We start from the raw sequence: 19,991 nt of genomic DNA, 5'->3' as shown, positions 1-19,991 counted from the left end.
AGTCCTGTGTGCCAAGTTTGGTTCAATTCCATTATTGGTGGAGTTCAGATTGCTCTTTGATTATAGGTGAACTATACATCCCAGCAACTACAACTCCCAAATGACAAAATCATAATTTTTGAGTGATGGTCACTCCTTGTGTTGTGAGACGTTTTGTTGCCAAATTTGGTGTGATTTCGTTCATTGGTTCTTTTGTTTTTAAGGTACTCATTACGCACAGAGCGATATATATATATATAGATAGATAGATAGATAGATAGATATATAGATAGATAAATATAGATATAGGATATAGGGCTGTGCAGAAGGGCCCTCAACCTGCTGAAGCTTTAAGATTCACTTTGCAAGGCCGTGGTCCGCATGTGAAACTGACAAACTCCTGGTACAAAGGTGGCCACTGACACGAAAGGGAAGTCACCCATTAGCCAGCCTCTGATCTGTGACTTCATCTTCTTTTTTCACTCGAGCGGAATAGGTCAGCCTTGAGAGAGGCAGAATAAATAAAACATATCCTTTTATTGCAAACTCTGAGCTACCTGAGGAAGGCCTTGCAGTGGTTGATGTGGATTTCTGCTGCTTATGCAGACTCCAGAGGTAAACAGTCACATTCAGTGCAGGCTGAAAGGCGCTCGGTCCCATCTGATCTTGGAAGCTAAGCATGGTCGGTCCTTGAGTGGGAGTCCGCTAATGAATGCCAAGCCCTGGAGGCTCTGCTTCAGTAGAAGGAACTGGCAGAACCACCTCTGAGGACTGCTTACCTTAGAAAACACAGTGGAATTTATTACCCAATGACTTGAAGGCACATGGATATGCAATAGCTACACACCCTTAAATGCCCAAAGGCACCTGATTGTGGAAGCTAAGCAGGGTCAGCCCTGGTCGATACTTGGTTGAGAGACCTTCAATGAACACCAGGTTCCACAGGCTCTATTTGAGAGAAAGGAACTGTCATAACCACCTCTGTGGAGCCGTAGAATCATAGAGTTGGAAGAGACCTCATGGGCCATCCAGTCTAACCCCTCGCCAAGAAGCAGGAATATTACATTCAAAGCACCCCTGACAGATGGCCATCCAGCCTCTGTTTAAAAGCTTCCAAAGAAGGAACCTCCACCATACTCCAGGGCAAAGAGTTCCACTGCTGAATGGCTCTCACAGCCCAAAACAAAGGCACAAACAACACCAGAATCCAGTCCTTTCAAGGCCCGGTTCAACCTTTGATCCTGATATCTTCGTAACCCATCTTTAAAATTGTGACCGAGTTGTGCACATTCTCTCAGGGAATGAACCTGGGGCCCTCCATGTGCAAAAAGCACACAATCTCTCAGTTGTGCTGTGAGGGCAGCACAGAAACACACTTTGTGGGGCCCACAGAAGTGAATAGACACTGCTGGAAAATGTGATGGAGTTCATTGGCTTGTTAGTGCCACAGTTTCCACCGGAGAGGCCACAATCCTTGTTTCTTGGTGCACTTTGCAAGATCCATAGTTTTCAGGTTGAAATTTCACTCGCTCTAAGGCAGGCTTGGGCCAGCTTGGGCCCTCCTGGTGTTTTGGACTTCAACTCCCACCATTCCTAACAGCCTCAGGCCCTTTCCTTTTCCTCCTCAGCCGCTTAAGCGGCTGAGGGGGAAAAGGAAGGGACCTGAGGCTGTTAGGAATGGTGGGAGTTGAAGTCCAAAACACCAGGAGGGCCCAAGTTGGCCCATGAAGGAAATCCTCTATTCACTCAGTTTTCTTGGAGTGATGTGGAGCCATTGGGCTGAGGATTGGCATCCGGACCATTCCTTTTGGTGCCAGCTTACAGTTTGCCTCAAAACCAACAACGCTTGGAGGGATTGTCGTCTCGGTTGCGTCGGCGCATGTAAACAACCCCTCTGCGTTGTGTTTCGGTCGCAGTCTGAAAGGATTGGGGCTTATTCATGACTCCTTCTCGCCTGATTCCAACCCATGCTGACAGCTGAGCCTTCTCTCCCTGTGTTGCATGGGATCCGGCGGCTGGAAAGGTTATTGGTGGCTCAGGGGGGCCTCTTTGCCTTTATTTTGGTGGGCCTGCATGTCCTGCAAGATGCTTGGTGACAGTCATCCGTTTACTCCTTATTTGTTTCTCCCAATTATAGTTGCAAGGGGTTGCTTTGCTATTTAGCCTGTATCTGCGGCTTCGTTTGTCCAGATCTGACAAGGCATTTTGGAAGTCATCCAGTATGATTCTGTGTTATTCTTGGGCCAAAAGTCCTTCATTTCTACAGCGTTTACTGATACCTGTGGTTCCGTAGGCCCCCCATTGTGCATGCTTTAATGCACCCCCTGCTGTTCAGGAGCAATTGCTCTGCCTTTTGCACTCCAGCAGATGCACACTTCTTTCCCCTTCAATTATTTTGGAGAGTCCCTCTGATCTCTTTCCGGTGCTGCTTTGCAAAAGCCAGGCCGCTCCTCATTGGCGGCTGCAGTCTCTGCCTCCCATGCTGTGCATGCTTAACCCCGCGCTGCAGCCTGGCTTATGCAACGGCCTCAGCCTCACATGCTTCCCTGCCGGCTGCTGCCTTTGGGAATGGCAGGAGAGGCAGACTGGGCCCGCAAGGCCATGGCCTCCATATTAAAATAATAATAATAATAATAATAAAACTTTATTTGTACCCCGCTACCATCTCCCCAAGAGACTTGGTGTGGCTTACATGAGCCAACAATGTGATGTGGCGGCAAAAAAAGCCAATGGGATTTTGGCCTGCATTAATAGGAGCATAGTGTCTAGATCTAGGGAAGTAATGCTACCCCTCTATTCTGCTCTGGTTGGACCACATCCGGAATATTGTGTCCAATTCTGGGCACCACAATTCAAGAGAGATATTGACAAGCTGGAATGTGTCCAGAGGAGGGCGACTAAAATGATCAAGGGTCTGGAGAACAAGCCCTATGAGGAGCGGCTTAAGGAGCTGGGCATGTTTAGCCTAAAGAAGAGAAGGCTGAGAGGAGATATGATAGCCATGTATAAATATGTGAGAGGAAGCCACAGGGAGGAGGGAGCAAGCTTGTTTTCTGCTTCCTTGTAGACTAGGATGCGGAACAATGGCTTCAAACTACAAGAAAGGAGATTGCATCTGAACATGAGGAAGAACTTCCTGACTGTGAGAGCCGTTCAGCAGTGGAACTCTTTGCCCCGGAGTGTGGTGGAGGCTCCTTCTTTGGAAGCTTTTAAACAGGGTAGATGGCCATCTGTCAGGGGTGATTTGAATGCAATATTCCTGCTTCTTGGCAGGGGGTTGGACTGGATGGCCCATGAGGTCCCTTCCAACTCTTTGATTCTATGATTCTATGAGGATAAGCCCGCAGTACATCAATAAACGAAGGCAATAACAAATAATCAATACAAAACAGTTGAAAATAAATCTCATAAACAAAAAATACACAATAAACAATAACAATAACATACAAGCATTTAAAACCTATGGCCGGGCCAAATGTAATAATTAAAATTTAAAAATAATGCTGGGCATGAACAAGGTAGGGTATAACTAGGTTAGGGTTTTCAAAGAAAGATGAGGGCGCGCAGGCAATCCCAAATCAATATTACAGTGAATTTAGGGACATATTGCTGAGGGTATTTCCTTATTCTGGGAAGGCACACTGGAACAACCACGTTTTCAGGCTCCTCCTAAAGACTGCCAGAGTTGGGGCATGTCTGATGTCCCTGGGAAGTGAGTTCCAGAGTCGGGGGGCCACCACCGAGAAGGCCCTCTCCCTTGTCCCCACCAATCGCACCTGCGAAGGAGGTGGGAGCACGAGCAGAGCCTCTCCAGATGATCTAAGACAGGGGTCCTCAAACTTTTTAAACAGAGGGCCAGATCACAGTCCCTCAAACTGTTGGAGGGCCGGATTATAATTTGAAAAAAGCATGAATGAATTTCTATGCACACTGCGCATATCTTATTTGTAGTACAAAAACCACTTAAAAACAATACAATAATTAAAATGAAGAACAATTTTAAGAAATACAAACTTATTCGTATTTCAATGGGAAGTGTGGGCCTGCTTTTGGCTGATGACATAGGAATGTTTTTGTTGTTGTGTGCTTTCATGTCGTTTCAGACTTAGGTTGACCCTAAGCAAGGGCCGGGTAAATGACCTTGGAGGGCCGCATCCGGCCCCCGGGCCTTAGTTTGAGGACCCCTGATCTAAGAGATCATGTGGGTTCGTACACAGAAATGCGGTCATGCAGGTAGGCAGTCCCAAACCGTTCAGGGCTTTGTAGGTAAGAACCTGCACCTTGAATTGGGACCGGAAAATGAACGGCAGCCAGTGGAGCTCCTTGAACAGGAGGGTTGACCGCTCTCTGTAAGAAGCACCAGTTAGCAACCTGGCCGCCGCCCGTTGTACCAATTGAAATTTCTGGGCTGTTTTCGAGGGCAGCCCCACGTAGAATGCATTACAGTAATCCAATCTGGAGGTGACTAAGGCATGGACCACCCTGGCCAGATCTGACTTCACGAGGTATGGTGCATGAGTCTTAATTGGGCAAAGGCCCTCCCGGACACAAGTTCCAATGAATCATCTGAGAGGAGACATGAGAGGAGACATGTCTAAATATGTGAAAGGAAGTCATAAGGAAGAGGGAGCAGGCTTCCTTTCTGCTGCCTTGGAAACTAAGACTCGACGGAGCCATGGGTTCAAATGAGAGGAGAGGAGATTCCACCTGAACATCAGGAAAAACTTCCTGATGGTACGAGCTATTCAACAGTGGAACTCTCTGCCTCGGAATGTGGTTGAAGCTCCTTTGATGGAAGGTTTTAAACTGAGGCTGGATGGCCATCTTTCTGGGATACTTTGATTGTGCTTTTCCTGCATGGCAGAATGAGATTGGACTAGATGGCCCATGAGGTCTCTTTCAACTCTATTATTCTATGATTCTATAAGAGACATCATTTCACTGTACTGTATACGATGGGACTTGAGCGTCCATGGATTTGGGGGCATTCTTGGAACCAAACTGCAGCACATACAAAGTTGCTGAAAGAGTGCAGATTTCACTTTGTGGGCAATGCCTATGAGCTCTAAGAAGCGAGAATGACGGCTAGGTAACATTTCCAACTTCAGTGGATCTTTGCTTATCCCCACAAACAGCAAGTGAGACTATAGAAATCTATAGTATTCAGATCAGGCATGGGCCAACTTGGGCCCTTCCTCCAGGTGTTTTCGACTTCAACTCCCACAATTCCTAACAGCCGGTGGGCTGTAGGTGACTATAAATCCCAGCAACTCCAACTCCCAAATGCCAAGGTCTATTTTCCCCAAACTCCACCAGTATTCACATTTCGGCATATTGAGTATTTGTGCCAAGCTTGGTCCAGATCCATCATTGTTTGAGTCCACAGTGATCTCTGGATGTAGGTGAAGTACACTTAAGGTCAATGCCCACCAAATCAGGTCTTTTCTGTTGCTCATGGGAGTTCTGGTTTCCAAGTTTGGTTCAATTTTATTATTGGTGGAGTTCAGAATGCTCTTTGATTATAGGTGAACTATAAATCCCAGCAACTACAACTCCCAAAAGACAAAAGCACCCCCCCCCCAAAAAAAAACCTCCGCCATTTTTCAGATTTGGGCGTTTCGGGTATTTGTGCAAAATTTGGTCCAGTGAATGAAAATATATCCTAAATACCAGATATTGACATTACAATTCATAACAATACCAAAATGACAGTTATGAAGTAGCAACGAAAATAATGTTATGTTTGGGGGTCACCACAACATGAGGAACTGTATTAAGGGGTTGTGGCATTAGGAAGGTTGAGAAACACTGGCCTAGGCAATAAGCCATTTCCATCTGAACAAATAAAACACTATAGAAAAGTGCAACAATTTATTTATTTATTTATTTAAAACATTTATATTCCGCCCTTCTCACCCCGAAGGGGACTCAGGGCAGAGCACAGCATATACATGGCAAACATTCAATGCCAGGACACAAATTCACATACAATACATAAACATTAAAAAAATATCAAAATATTAAAATATAAAATATTAAAATACAAAATATTAAATAAAATAATTAGTATAAAAATCTTGCCGCTTAAAATTAAATATCACATAAATATAATTACATTTTAGATGGGATAAAATTAACTGAGATCATCTTTATAGCTTTCAGTTGCAACATCAGGAATAAACTCAGCCTGAATTTTCATGGCTGCCAAAACAAACAGAAACCTTGTGAGTTACCCTTGACTTGGTGTCACAGAGAAAATATTTTTGGACACATTATCGGAATGTAGATTCGATCCCAAGAAGTTGGATCTTGATCCTGAATATTATGTGCCAAAGAGAAAATCAGGTGGCAAATCCTCGATTTCTGAGTCTCCACAAATACATCAACAGAGGACCATTTTACAGTACTCTTGTATATAATGCAACTTGAGCATCAATGGGTTTTGAAACAAAATCCTGGTGGATACCAAATGCCCACATCACTGCAGAAAAGGCGGATTTTACAGCCCTTTGAAGTTTATGCATGGAGTCCGATGGCAGTTTGAACCCCTTTTTATGTTTCTATGTGCTGATTGGACTTTGCCTTGTCCGCCCAACGTCCCACCCTGAACAAGCAACTAAAACCACTTCATATAAGACTCCTTGGGAAACCTGTCACAGCGGCAGGCAAGCCACAAAAAGCTGCAAGGAACAGCACATCCAAAAGGAGCAAATGTGAATTCTGAATTGTGTATGCTAGGCTTGTTCCCTTTTTTACTGTATTTCCATGTTCTAGCTGTTGCCATATCAGCAGGATGTGTCAAGATGTTTTGGAACGTGGCTCAGAAGGTTTTGTACATGTTCGACTCAACTTAAAATCCCTATGAGCTATATATACATATATATTAGTATATTAAGCAAATGGCTTTCGTCACTGTGGCTCCGCTTTATTCAGGCCTTGGGTTGCTTTCCGTGTTTCTCCATTTGTGGAAAAGGCATCACTTGACGTCCAGACAAAAGGAGGGGAAGGGTTTTATTTTATATTATTTGCTTAGTTTGCATTCTGCCCTTCTCCCCGCATGGCGTTCAAGGTGACTTATGGCAGAGGTTGAAAGCAAACGCTGCTGCAAAAAGGGATTTAAAAAAAATGTAATTAAATAAGCACCCCATAGCATTGTTTTAAAAGCGGTTTTGAAAGTGAGGAATGGAGATGGAGAGACCCTCGGGGTGTATCTACACCGCAGAATGAATGCAGTGTGATACCACATGAATTGCCATGGCTGCATGTTTTTCAATCCTTGGAGGTGTCATTTTGCAATGGCTTTATCTTCTCTGTCAAAGAGTTTGGTGGCTGTCTGGATGAGGGAGAACAAGCAGAAAATCAATCCCAACAAGACAGAGGTCCTTCTGGTAAATCATAAACCGGATGTGGGTATAGGATGGCAACCTGTGCTGGATGGGGTTACACTCCCCCTGAAGTCACAGGTCCGCAGCTTGGGAGTCCTCTTGGATTCATCACTTACGCTTGAGGCTCAGGCATCGGCGGTGTCCGGGAGGGCTTTTTCACAACTAAGACTTGTGCGCCAGCTGTGACTGTACCTCGCAAAGGCTGATTTGGCCAGGGTGGTCCATGCCTTAGTCACCTCCAGATTGGATTACTGTAATGCGCTCTACGTGGGGCTGCCCTTGAAAACAGCTCGGAAATTCCAACTGGTTCAACGGGCAGCGGCCAGGATGTTAACTGGCGCTCCTTACAGAGAGAGGTCAACCCTCCTGTTTAAGGATCTCCATTGGCTGCCATTTACCTACCGAGCCCAATTCAAGGTGCAGGTGCTTATCTACAAAGCCCTAAACGGTTTGGGACCTGCCTACCTGCATGACCGCATCTCTGTATACGAACCCACATGCTCCCTTCGTTCATCCGGAGAGGCCCTGCTCACGATTCCACCTGCGTCGCAGGCTCGTTTGGTGGGGACGAGGGACAGAGCCTTCTCTGTGGTTGCCCCCCCCCCACTTTGGAACACCCTCCCCAAAGACATTAGACTAGCACCCATGTTGGCAGTCTTTAGGAAGAGTTTGAAGACCTGGCTATTCCAATGTGCCTTTCCAGAATAGGATAACCCCAGCACTACGTCCCAGAAGCACTTTATTAGAGTTTAAGACTCGCTGCACATTGCACTTGCCCAGAATCCCAACATATCACCTCTCACACCCAGCACTTTTTTAACCTGTACCCTTCATTGGCCCAGCCCTGGTTTTATTGCGTAATAGTGTAATTTTTGTTTTGTTATTGCATATGTTTTTAATTTGCTTTGCATTGTATTGTTATTGTCTGTTGTTGTTGTGTTGAGGCCTTGGCCTTTGTAAGCCGCATCGAGTCCTTCGGGAGATGCTAGCGGGGTACAAATAAAGTTTAATAATAATAATAATAATAATAATTTTCAGACATTATTTGACTTTGCCATTCTCTGAGTGTGCCTTGCATGGCTGAGCCCTAGTTTCATAGTCCAACACTCCGTCCACATGAGCACTTTGTCAGAAATATTAAAAATTAACTAGGTATTTTTAAATTACAAAAATGTGAGTCAGTGTTGTGGCTCAGCTGGAGCCTCAGGAAGAGGATGATGGGTTTCAGATTCCTGAACGTGTTCTTATTGTTGATACAGACGATGTTGATGCTGAAGACAAGGAGTTCCAGTTTCCCATGGGAAGGGATGTTGTCTTAGAAGGTGTTTCTGATCTTAGTAAAACTTCACAGGTGCAGATGGAGGAGTTGAGCCAGCCTGTGAGCTCTCTGCCTGCTGATTCTCAGGCTGCTGATTCCCAGCTTCAGGATAATGAGTTATTCGACCTTGAAGGCTCTGCAGACTTAGATAGGGCGGATTGCTTGCAATTCAAAGTTCGCCGTAGTACAAGGCTTGCAAACAAGAGGTCAAAGGAATGCTTTCATGCTGGGAAAGTATATTTAGTGAGCTGATTGCAGGCAACCTTTTGTCAGTGCAATTTCAGCGAACACCCTGATAACTTCTTTGGATTGCCTGGGTTTTTAGGCAATGCTTTTGGCTTCTTGGGACTTTGATTTGGATCTTGGCTTCTTGTTATGCTGCCATGGAATCTTGTTTGATCAATGCTTATGGATTATGCTTCATGTTATTTGACTTTGGACTTTGGAAAATCTGCCTTTGCATTTAAGACTCTGTTTGGCTATTGAACTTTTGCAACTTTACTTTTGTGTTTAAGACTTTGCCTTTTCTTTCATAAACTACAAAACCTACAGCCTTGGTGTGTGTGGTGTTCTGAGCAAGGTGAATCTATCCTGAGGTGCGACAATCAGGCACTCAGTTGGGTTAAATGGATGTGATGTCTCAGCATTTCTATATAAGCAGGTGTGCCTGTAACTTAGTAGGCTTCTGTGTTAGTTTGCCTCAGTGGGAGAAAGGTCTCAGTCTGTGAGAAGGCCTCACAGTGTGAGGTAGACCTTAGTCTATGAGAAGCTTCAATGAGAGAAGTCTCAGGTTGAAGGCCTTGTGTGTAAACCTATGTGTAAAGCTATTGTGTGAAGTTTGTTGTGAGAGGAGGCTCTGTGAGAGTGAGACTGTTCATCTGCATGAGATAGAAGCCCAGCGTGGAAGCAAAGAAGGAAGTATAAAGAATGTTATTTGTGTTGTGGAAACCTTGTTCTTGTAAATAGTGCAACCATATTATTTTACTACAAAGAAAAGCTTCCATTGGAAGAGATAACATTGGTCTGTGTGTTCTTTTTATCACTTTGGGTTACTGCTGCTAATAAGTTACCCTTCTATACATTCATGGGGAGGGTCTTCCATTAATAAGCCCACTCGCCCAACAGAAATCCATGGTTTTGCTGGGTTGTTGTAGGTCTTTTCGGGCTATGTGGCCATGTTCTAGAGGCATTCTCTCCTGACGTTTCGCCTCCATCTATGGCAAGCATCCTCAGAGGTTGTGAGGCTGCTTGCCATAGATGCAGGTGAAACGTCAGGAGAGAATGCTGCTAGAAATGGCCATATAGCTCGAAAAAACCTACAACAACCCAGTGATTCCGGCCATGAAAGTCTTCGACAATACATCCATGGTTTTGCCTCTGATCTGAGAGGCGAGACTTATCTTTCTCCTGCGTTCAGGATGGAAAACACTTTGATAGTTGTTAATCTTTCCAAATATTCTCCTCTTGTGCGGCATCATTTTCAGTAATCTTTCAAAGGATTGGCCGCTGAGCTGTCATTGGGAGGAGAGAAGGGGAGAAATCCTCTTACGGACACACAGACGTGAAGCGCATTCCAGAAAGTTGATCAGAGAAGTGTCATATGGTTCTGCAAATACTTGCTAGCAATCTGGAGATAGAGCATTTTTGGTCCAAATCTCTGTGCTTGGAAGGCATGAAGGATGCACTGGAGCTCTTTTTCCCTGATAAGGTTTGAGAAGGTGGATTCCTGTATGTTGGTCTTAGAATCCTAGAGTAGGAAGGGACCCCAAGGACCATCCAGTCTACCCCCTTTCTTTCTACCAGGCAAGACACCACCAAAGCCCACCTGACAGATGGCCGTCTCGCCCAATATGGACTCCAAGTCAGTCCATATTCCATTTTTAAGCTGCTGCATCACCATATTGACTCATATTTAGCTTGTTGTCTATGAAGACTCCTAGATCCCTTTCCCATGGGCTGTTTTCACCCTATATCTATTTATTTCGGAGTTTGTTTTGCCTAAGTGTGCTACCATATTTTATTTGTTATGTATTATGTTTATTTATATCCCACCTTTTCTAAAGGTTTCCCCCTGACATTAAGTCTAGTCATGCCCAACTCTGGCGGTGGTGCTTATCCCAATTTCTAAGCTAAAGAGCCGGCGTTGTCCGTAGACACCTCCAAGGTCAGGTGGCCACTGGCATGACTGCATGGAGCTGCCGTTACCTTCCTGCTGAAGCGGTACCTATTGATCTACACACATTTGCATGTTTTTAAACTGCTGGGTTGGCAGAAGCTGGGCCTAACAACAGAAGCTCACCCCGTTCCCCGGGTTTGAACCACCAACCTTTTGGTCAGCAAGTTCAGCAGCTCAGCGGTTTAACCCATTGCGCCACCTGGGGGCCCCTGTTGGAGGGCCCTCTCCATATGGAGACTCAAAGCAGCTCACAATTAAAAGCATGACAATGCAACTTAAAATATACACATATTAAAACCATACATTTCTCCCTGTCGAAATACATTATCTTCATTTTGTCTCTCCAATCTCGGAAGGTCCTTTTGAATCCTGGTCCTTTCCTCTGGTGTTTCCGCTCTCTTTCCTAATTTGGTGTATAGCTTGTTCAGCTGTCTCTCCCCATAGGAACTTGCCTGGGTTTTATGATTTTCCTTGTGGGTATTGCATGCTTTCAAGTCCTTTCCTTGTGTGTTATTGTTTATATGTGATTTATATTAATTTGTATTGTATTGCTTTGTTTCTTGCTTTCGTGTTTTATTGATGTGTTGTTGGGCTTGGCCTCATGTAAGCCGCTCCGAGTCCCTTGGGGAGATGGTGGTGGGGTATAAATATAGTTGTTATTATTATTATTATTATTATTATTATTATTACTATTACAGACTGTTGGCCTTTCTCTCCTCTTCATCCAGCTTAGTAGGCTTCCTCCAAGTACTTTTTGCATGCTCTTTGATTGCATTGCTTTTGTAAACTCGAGACACTTTGAGGTCTCAAGTCTAGAAATAAGAAATAAGAGATTTTGCCATCAGGGCCTTAACTTTGCCGAACGGTTCTCTCCTACATCCTTTCCATGCTCTTGGTTTCGGCAGGGGAACTACGACGTGGTTTAGCCAAACAGGAACAGGCTGTGCTCATTGATTTTTGGTTGTTTGGTTGCCTTTTGTTTTTACGGTCTAGTTAATCTCTTCCAGTGTTAATGGAGAATGGTGGGGGAAAGGGGAACAGTCTAAGATAAAAGAGATACCGAGTGCTCCGTATCCACATTTGTCATCCAGATTGCTCTGGCTTGTTTTGCATTGGCAGATTTCAGGGTCCAACTTGGAAATCGATGTTGAAGGTTTACGTCTTGGCCTTGGTTTCATGCAGGCTGTTATTAATTGGTGGAGTTGGTTTCTGCGGGCAACAGCTCCTTGTTTGAATGCCTTTACAAATGAATAAGCGCTGTAATGCTGGGTAGGCTGCCATTTCTGGAAATTGCAGATACAGCGAATCCAATTCAATTACTAGACTTCACATCCCATAGGGTTGCATTGAAGGGCCTCGGGATTTCTTGAGAGGTATTTGCAGGCCTGTAGCGAGGGGGGGTGTTAGGGGTTCAACCCCCCCCGAAATGTTTCAGATTTTTTTTAAAAAACCTGGTTTACTCATGAATTTTAACTGGTTAACCAAATCCCCATGCTAAGTCTATGAGATGCAAAAAATCAAGAGTCCCTCCAGAACTGCAAGCACTATCTCAAGCAAATATTAGCAATTTATTTACACTGTCATTACTTGCAGCAATAGCCGATGTAGTTGTTATGGTACAGCTGTACCAGGAGCTCCAACTTTATTTGCTTTGTATTAAATGTTTGCTTGCAGTCCTAGGTTTCAGGGACTCTGCAGATAGGTGGCTTCTTTGGTTGCAGTCATAGGGCAAGTCACCTGTCCACCATTGCTAAGTTTTGGTCCCGCCCCTTGCTCAGGGCAATTGGGAAGGGAAGGGAGCCATTTTTAGTTAGTCTCAGCAAGGTAAGCTTATGTATAGGATGTGTGCAAGCTTCCCCTGTACAAAAGCTTCAACCCTTAAGACCTTCCGGGGGAGAAAGGTCTTAAGAGTCTCCAAAGAATTTCCAGGAAAACAGCCCTAAAGACCAAAGAACTCCAGCTGGAGAACATCTATTGCCTTGCTGGTAGGTCCACTCGACGTTCGAGACGCAGTTCGACCCGGTAGCGGAGCACACATCAGTAAGGGTTAGATTACAGTCAGCCTGGGAGAAGTTAAAATGGGGATTTTCCTTTAAAGAAGAAGTTATTTAAGACAGTTGCCTGTCCTTCGTGGGCAAGATTAGGAATTCACCAGTTGCCTAAAAGCTTGGAATCATTTGCTTAACTGTACTGAAGACAAGAGAAGTTTCTGTTTGATTGTTCATTAATAAAAGACTTTGTTGTACTTCTCAAGCCATCTAAAGACTCTTTGTGGTGGAAACCTCTGAGAACTTCTCTTTAGGCTCCCTGGCTTCCCGCTGGGCAAAGGTTGCACATCCTGTTCTAAAGACAATTATTTACAGGCCCAGCGTGTGATAGAACAGTAGTGAAGCAACCAAGTTGGGGGTGGGGGATATTGAATGCTCTCATTAAGGAGGCCAGACTTGGTGGAGGTGGTTGACAAGGGCAGAGCTGCAGGCTATTGAAGGCTGCTCTGCCCCCTGCTGTGCTCTTTGCTTCAGCGCGAGCTAGGAGGCAGGTTTCAAACCCTCCTGTGAAATTTTCAACCCTCCCCCCGAAAATTTCAACCCCTCCCGAAATTTTTTTCTGGCGACGGCCCTGGGTATTTGGAATTTGCAAGGTCCTCTAATGTGACTCTATGGGGACTTGGCAGGGAAATGCCACAGTTGGGTCAGTGAAACCAAAGATTCGGGTTTTGCGATTACAGAGTTCTTCATGTATAAGATGCGGAGAACAAACAGAAACTTTGCTTGTCAGCATCCCAAAGAACTGGACTGCAGTCGGGTGACTTGATCAATCGTAGGAGGCATCTACATGGGAGAATTAAGATAGTTTAACAGCACTTTAATTGCAGTGGAGTCCTGGCCATTGTTGTTCGGCATTCTTTGGCTTGGGGCCTTGCAAAACCACAACTTCCAGGATCCAATAGCACTCATTTGTGGCAATTTTAATTACTTACCGTATATACTCAAGTATAAGCCGACCCGAATATAAGCCGAGCCACCTAATTTTACTACAAAAAACTGGGAAAATGTATTGACTCAAGTATAATCTGAGGGTGGGAAATGCAGCAGCTACTAGTAAATTTCAAAATAAAAATAGATACCAATAAAATTATATTAATTTAGGCATTAGTAGGTTAAATGTTTTTGAATATTTACATAAAACAGTAATTCAAGATAGGACTGTCCAACTCTGATTAAACCATTATTCTAACCTTCTTCAATGTAAATATGCTTACATGTCCTCCAATAAAAATAGAGTAAAAAAATAATAGAGTAAAATAATAAATGTAACAATAACAATAATAAATAGAGGAAAATAATAAATGTAATAATAGCAACAATAATAAAATAACAAATGTAACAACAACAACAACAACAACAACAACAAAGTAAAATAATAAATAACATTGACTCGAGTATAAGCCGGGGGAGACTTTTTCAGCCTAAAGAAAGGACTGAAAAACTAGGCTTATACTTGAGTATATACAGTATTTTTAATACTGTTGGTGTTTAATTCTGTTTTGATGTTTGTGTATTTCTGGGCTTTAAATTGTATTGGGCCCCCTCGTGATTTGAATCTGGGGAGCGGGGTGAGCTCCCACTGTTAGCCCCAGCTCCTGCCAAACTAGCAGTTCAAAAACATGCAAATGTGAGTAGATCAATAGGTGCTGCTCCGGTGGGAAGGCAATGGCTCGCCATACAGTCATGCTGGCCACATGACCTTGGAGGTGTCTACGGACAACACCAGCTCTTCAGCTTAGAAATGGAGATGGGCACCACCCACCAGAGTTGGACTCATCTAGATTTAATGTCAAGGGAAAACCTTTACCATTACCTATGGATTTTACTGTGATCTTCTTTGAGTCACTTTTTGGAGCGATACAATGGAATACAAATGACAACAACATTCTACAGCAGAGCTTTCCAAACTATTTGTTGGGACATACTAGTGTGTCGTGTGTCGTGCTTAGGTGTGTCACGTGAAATTATCTGACATTTTCGTTTAGCCGATGTTCTTCCGGCCCATTTTATGTCGGATAAGCAAGACTCTCCTGTATGTATATGTGTGTGCGTGTAGTATGAAACTCATATTAGGGGTTGGTTCAACCTTCAGCTTGCTAGTAAAACTTAATGACAGTGTCACAAAAGGAGGCATGTCTCAACATGAAAAGTTTGGTAACTTTGGAAAACTCCATCCTACAGTGTAGATACACCCTGAGACATTCTTTCTTAATCAGTGCTGTAGAGCAGGCATGGGCAAACTTTGGCCCTCCAGGTGTTTTGGACTTCAACTCCCACAATTCCTAACAGCCGGTAGGCTGTTAGGAATTGTGGGAGTTGGAGTCCAAAACACCTGGAGAGCCAAAGTTTGCCCGTGCCTGCTGTAGAGTCAATGGAGTTTTAGTTTGGAATGTGCAGGTTACATTATCCCAGCCTCCGCTAGGTAATAAAACTGCCCTGTGATCGTCTTTGGTTTAATAATTCTGCTTGGAAGTTGTTTCCATTAGTAATCCAGCCAAAGGTGAATGTGTGCAAACGCTGACTCAGACCGACAGGGTTGAAAAGAGCCGCTGACGGAAGGGCCGGCAACGGCTGGTTTGGAGTAATGGGGCCGGAGTGGGTTTCGTGTGTATAATTACCAGCCCTTTAAAATATTCATTGCTTTCACTCCCTGCTCTCCCTACGAGCCTTCCATGTATAGGCTCCCCCAGTCAATATAGTTCTTGCAAAGGAAGCGAAAGCAAGACGGTTTTGAAATTTTTTGGGATGCTGGAAGTCATAATGGCCCCTTTGAACAGTGAAGAAGAAGAGCCGGGTTTTTCAGACTTTTTCCCCCACTGCATTCAGCAAGTGAAGGAATCCAGGTAGACAGAACTTGCAAATTGAGGCCAATCCAGTCTCTTTCCTTAAGCAGCCTTTCAGTAATCTTGGACTGCAAATCCCTGCATCCCCAACCTGCGTGTTGGAAACCGTGACAAATTTTGTATGGCTCCGTATTTCCCAGAGAGCCAGCCCAGTGTTATGGTTTCAGTGTCAGACTCCAGGTGCGTCTACATGTTACAATTAATGCAGTTAGACACCACTTTGGCTCAATACTATGGAACAATGCGAATTATGATGTTGGAAGAGCTGTAGCCTTCTCTGTCAAAGAGTACGGCTGCTTTGCCAAACTAAAACTAGCCTGAATCTGTAGCCACAAAGTGGTGTCAAATTGCATTAATTCTGCCATGTAGATGCACCTTTCATGGCCGAGAGGCCAGCCATGGATGCTCTTGGGCAGGTCACACTGAATGAATGAATGAAGCTTGATTTATATTCCGCCTCATCTCCCAAAGGGGCTCAGCACAGCTTACAACAAGATGACAGTATGAATTATAATAAAACACACAACAAATCAACTTGCAACACCAGTAATAAACCAAGTCATAATAAATAGGAAGGAGTGTAGCTCAAGAGGGCCCGTAGATCAATGTATACTATGGAATAATTAAGCAACTAATATATATAGGCGTTAACACTCAGCCTCAGCAGAAGATTAAGACACATTCCTCCAAGAAAATAAGTCAGAAATGGTGTGGAGACACACAGCAACAATAGTAATGGCTTCCATATACATTCAGGGAACTATTTAAACCCAGCAGTACCTCCAAAGTTGGACTGTTCTATCCATTTCTTCTTCCTATACTTGGACCCTCCAGGTGTTTTGGACTTCAACTTCCACAATTCCTAACAGCCTACCGACTATTAGGAATTGTGGGAGTTGAAGTCCAAAACACTTGAGGGCCCAAGTTTGCCTGTGCCTGGTCTAGATCAAGGCGCTTGGAATTGCAGAGACAGGGCATGCAACAAAGACTGACTCGCTTTTCCCAGAGGCTTAAAGATAAGGAGAGAAAAAGCAGGTGCGTGAGAAATGATGTTATGGGAGGGGTGGAGACCTTTTAAAGTGGTCCCTGCTGGCACAATCCTTTCTGAGAGCAGTGTTGTATTCAGGTGAACAATTCTCAGTAGACTGTTAGGAATTGTGGGAGTTGAAGTCCAAAACACCTGGAGGGCCCAAGTTTGCCCATGCCTGCTATGGATTAAGGCATTTGGAATTGCAAAGATAGAGCATGCAAAAAAGACAGACTCGCTTTCCCCAGAGGCTTAGAAATAAGGAGAGGAAAAGCAGGTGTGTGAGAAGTGATGTTATGGGAGGGATGGAGGTCTTTGAAAGTGGTTCCTGCTGGTACAATCCTTTATGAGAGCAAATTTATATTCATGTGAACAGTTCTCGGTAGGCTGTTAGCAATTGTGGGAGTTGAAGTCCAAAACACCTGGAGGGCCCAAGTTTGCCCTTGCCTGGTTTAGATCAAGGTGCTTGGAATTGCAGAGACAGGGCATGCAACAAAGACTGACTCGCTTTTCCCAGAAGCTTAAAGATAAGGAGAGAAAAAGCAGGTGTATGAGAAATGATGTTATGGGAGGGCTGGAGGCCTTTTAAAGTGGTTCCTGCTGGTACAATCTTTTGTGAGAGCAACATTGTATTCAGGCGAACACCTCTCGGTAGGCTGTTAGCAATTGTGGGAGCTGAAGTCCTAAACACCTGGAGGGCCCAAGTTTGCCCATGCCTGCTATAGAGCACGTTTGCAGCAGAAGGTTGAAATTAAGTCATTCTAGAATAGTGGCTGAATAGGTGCAATCTGTCCTTTAAATGGACACAAAAAGGTAAAGTGATGTTTCTGAAGCAAGGTCTTCTCAAAGAAGAGGTCTTTTCCTTCGGTGTCAGGAAACCAGTCTTGCTTACCACCTGCAATTTTGATAAAGCAGTTCTATTAATAGTTATTTTTTAAAAAGACTGCCCCACAGTGAGAGAGGCACCTTTTGAGCCTCCTTTTTTAGAGCACTCATCCATTTTTAACGCCATTTAAGTAGCTTTTTAACTCATACTGCTTGGGCCTTTGCGGCTGCAAACCAAGCGAAAGATAAATCGTTGCTGTTTTATTTACAAGTTAAGAGTAGATTCCATTTAGGAACACTTTCCCCAATGTACAGCAACTTTATTTTATTTTATTTTTTTTAAATCGGCATTCACTGCAGCTTTGGTCTGCTCCCAATATTTCTTTTGGAGATTCAAAAAGCGGGGAAACGAGTCTAAAAGGGCCGATTTCCAATCAGAACTAAGTGGGGAACATATTGGGAGTAACAGGCCATTATGCAAGTGCCACATGGTGTTTTCCTGCACTGCTAATTTGCATTATCCAGAACTGGCTTGGATTAAAACGAACAGCACAGATAATAATAATGATCATTTTAATAAATCCTTTTTCTGTCCACTTACGTTACTTACTTAGGCAATCTCTCATTGTCTGAGTATGATGGTGACTGTGGGGATCTATTCTTGACCCGCATGTTCTTCCGCAGTGAGAACATCGGTTACCAGGTGGAAGGCAGTCCCCGTCAGGTGTCTCCTTCCTCTTGGCATGTTTTCTCTTTCTCCTGTTATCCGTACCTCTTCAAATTCCGCAGCACTGCTGGTCTCAGCTGACCTCCAGTTTGTTATCAAATTTACACTGATGACACCCAACTTCATTACTCCTTTCCACCTAAAGCCAAGGATATTGTCCTGCCTTTAAACTGGTGCTTGTCATCAGTGATGGACTGAATGAGGGCTAATAAGTTGAAGGTAATTCCAAACAAAACATAGGTACTCCTGGTCAGTGGGGAGGTGGATCAGGGTGTGGGATTACAACCTGTGCTGGATGGGGTCACACTCCCTCTGAAGGCACATGCAGTCTGGGGGTTGTCCCAGACTCATTGCTGACCCTGCAATCCCAGGTGGTGGCTAGGAGCGCCTTCGCACAACTAAAACTTGTGCACCAGCTGTGCCTGTACCTTGAGCCTCCAGACCTGGTCATGGTAGTCCACACCTTGGTTACTTCCCGTCTGGCCTTCTGCAACGCTCTCTATGTGGGATTGCTTTTGAAGATAGTTTGGAACCAGCAACTTGTTCAAGGATCGGCGACCAGGCTATTAACCGGAGTGCCATATCATGAGAGGACGATTCCCATGCTGCGGTTACTCTATATATACACGGAGCCCCCAGTAGTGCAGTGGGTTAAACCACTGAGCTGCTGAACTTGTTGATTGAAAGGTTGCAGGTGCGAATCCAGGGAATGGCGTGAGCTCCTGCTATTAGCCCCAGCTTCTGCCAACCTAGCAGTTCGAAAACATGCAGATATGAGTAGATCAATAGGTACTTCTCAAGTGGGAAGGTAACGGTGCTCCATGCAGTCATGCCAGCCTCATGACCTTGGAGCTGTCTATGGACAATGGCGGCTCTTCAGCTTAGAAATGGAGTTGAGCACCAAACCCCAGTCGGATACAACTGGACTTAATGTCAGGGGAAAACCTTTACCTACCTACCTATATATACACACACGTATTTGTTCTGTCCAACACCCAAAGCACTACACATTGCTTGAAGATAGTTTTATATACAATATTTCTCATATTGCTGTGTCAGGAATGATATTTGTCTGTCTTGAACCATCAGGAAGCAAAAGCACCACTGTCTCAAGGAAATTTTGGAGTCTTTATGGCAACTCAGTGTATTCAGAGTATAATAGACGCTCCATACGATCTCCCTCTCACCTTGTGTAACTTCAGACGCCTCCCGTCTCGTAGGCTCAGTTCTTTCCTATCTCTGTGTCTCTCTGCAGGCGGGTTTGCTATTGTTTTCCTGGTGAGGACTGGCAACGGCGTGAAATGTGCCCTCAAACGCATGTATGTCAACAACGAACACGACCTACAAGTCTGCAAACGGGAGATTCAAATCATGGTAAGCCAATGCTGGTTGCAATGATATGCCTTCTTGCTCAACAGAAACCCTTGCACATCGGAAACTGTCGCAAATCCAACAGATATTTTAAAGCCAATAGATCAGGCATGGGCCAACTTTGGCCCTCCTTCCAGGTGTTTTGGACTGCAGCTCCCATAATTCCTAACAGCCAGTAGGCTGTTAGGAATTGTGGGAGTTGGAGTCCAAAACACCTGGAGGGAGGGCCAAAGTTGGCCCATGCCTGCAATATATGCTTCTAACTTCCAACAGAGGCTTTCTCAGATATTGA

The 19,991-nt window shown here is 44.4% G+C and overlaps 1 protein-coding gene across 4 annotated transcripts in view; it reads left to right on the top strand.

Moving 5' to 3' along the window:
* The window catches only part of AAK1 (AP2 associated kinase 1), a 108,526-nt gene that overhangs the window by 13,703 nt on the left and 74,832 nt on the right, over nucleotides 1–19,991 (top strand). For all 4 annotated transcript variants that reach the window (XM_067470709.1, XM_067470708.1, XM_067470707.1 and 1 more), the window contains exon 3: nucleotides 19,584–19,702. In XM_067470709.1, coding sequence (XP_067326810.1) covers nucleotides 19,584–19,702 — 119 coding nt within the window. The remainder of the gene's footprint in view (nucleotides 1–19,583; nucleotides 19,703–19,991) is intronic.

This window comes from Anolis sagrei, chromosome 7 (genome assembly GCF_037176765.1).
Source record: "Anolis sagrei isolate rAnoSag1 chromosome 7, rAnoSag1.mat, whole genome shotgun sequence".
Lineage (NCBI taxonomy): Eukaryota > Metazoa > Chordata > Lepidosauria > Squamata > Dactyloidae > Anolis > Anolis sagrei.
This window is presented reverse-complemented; position numbering and strand designations above follow the sequence as displayed.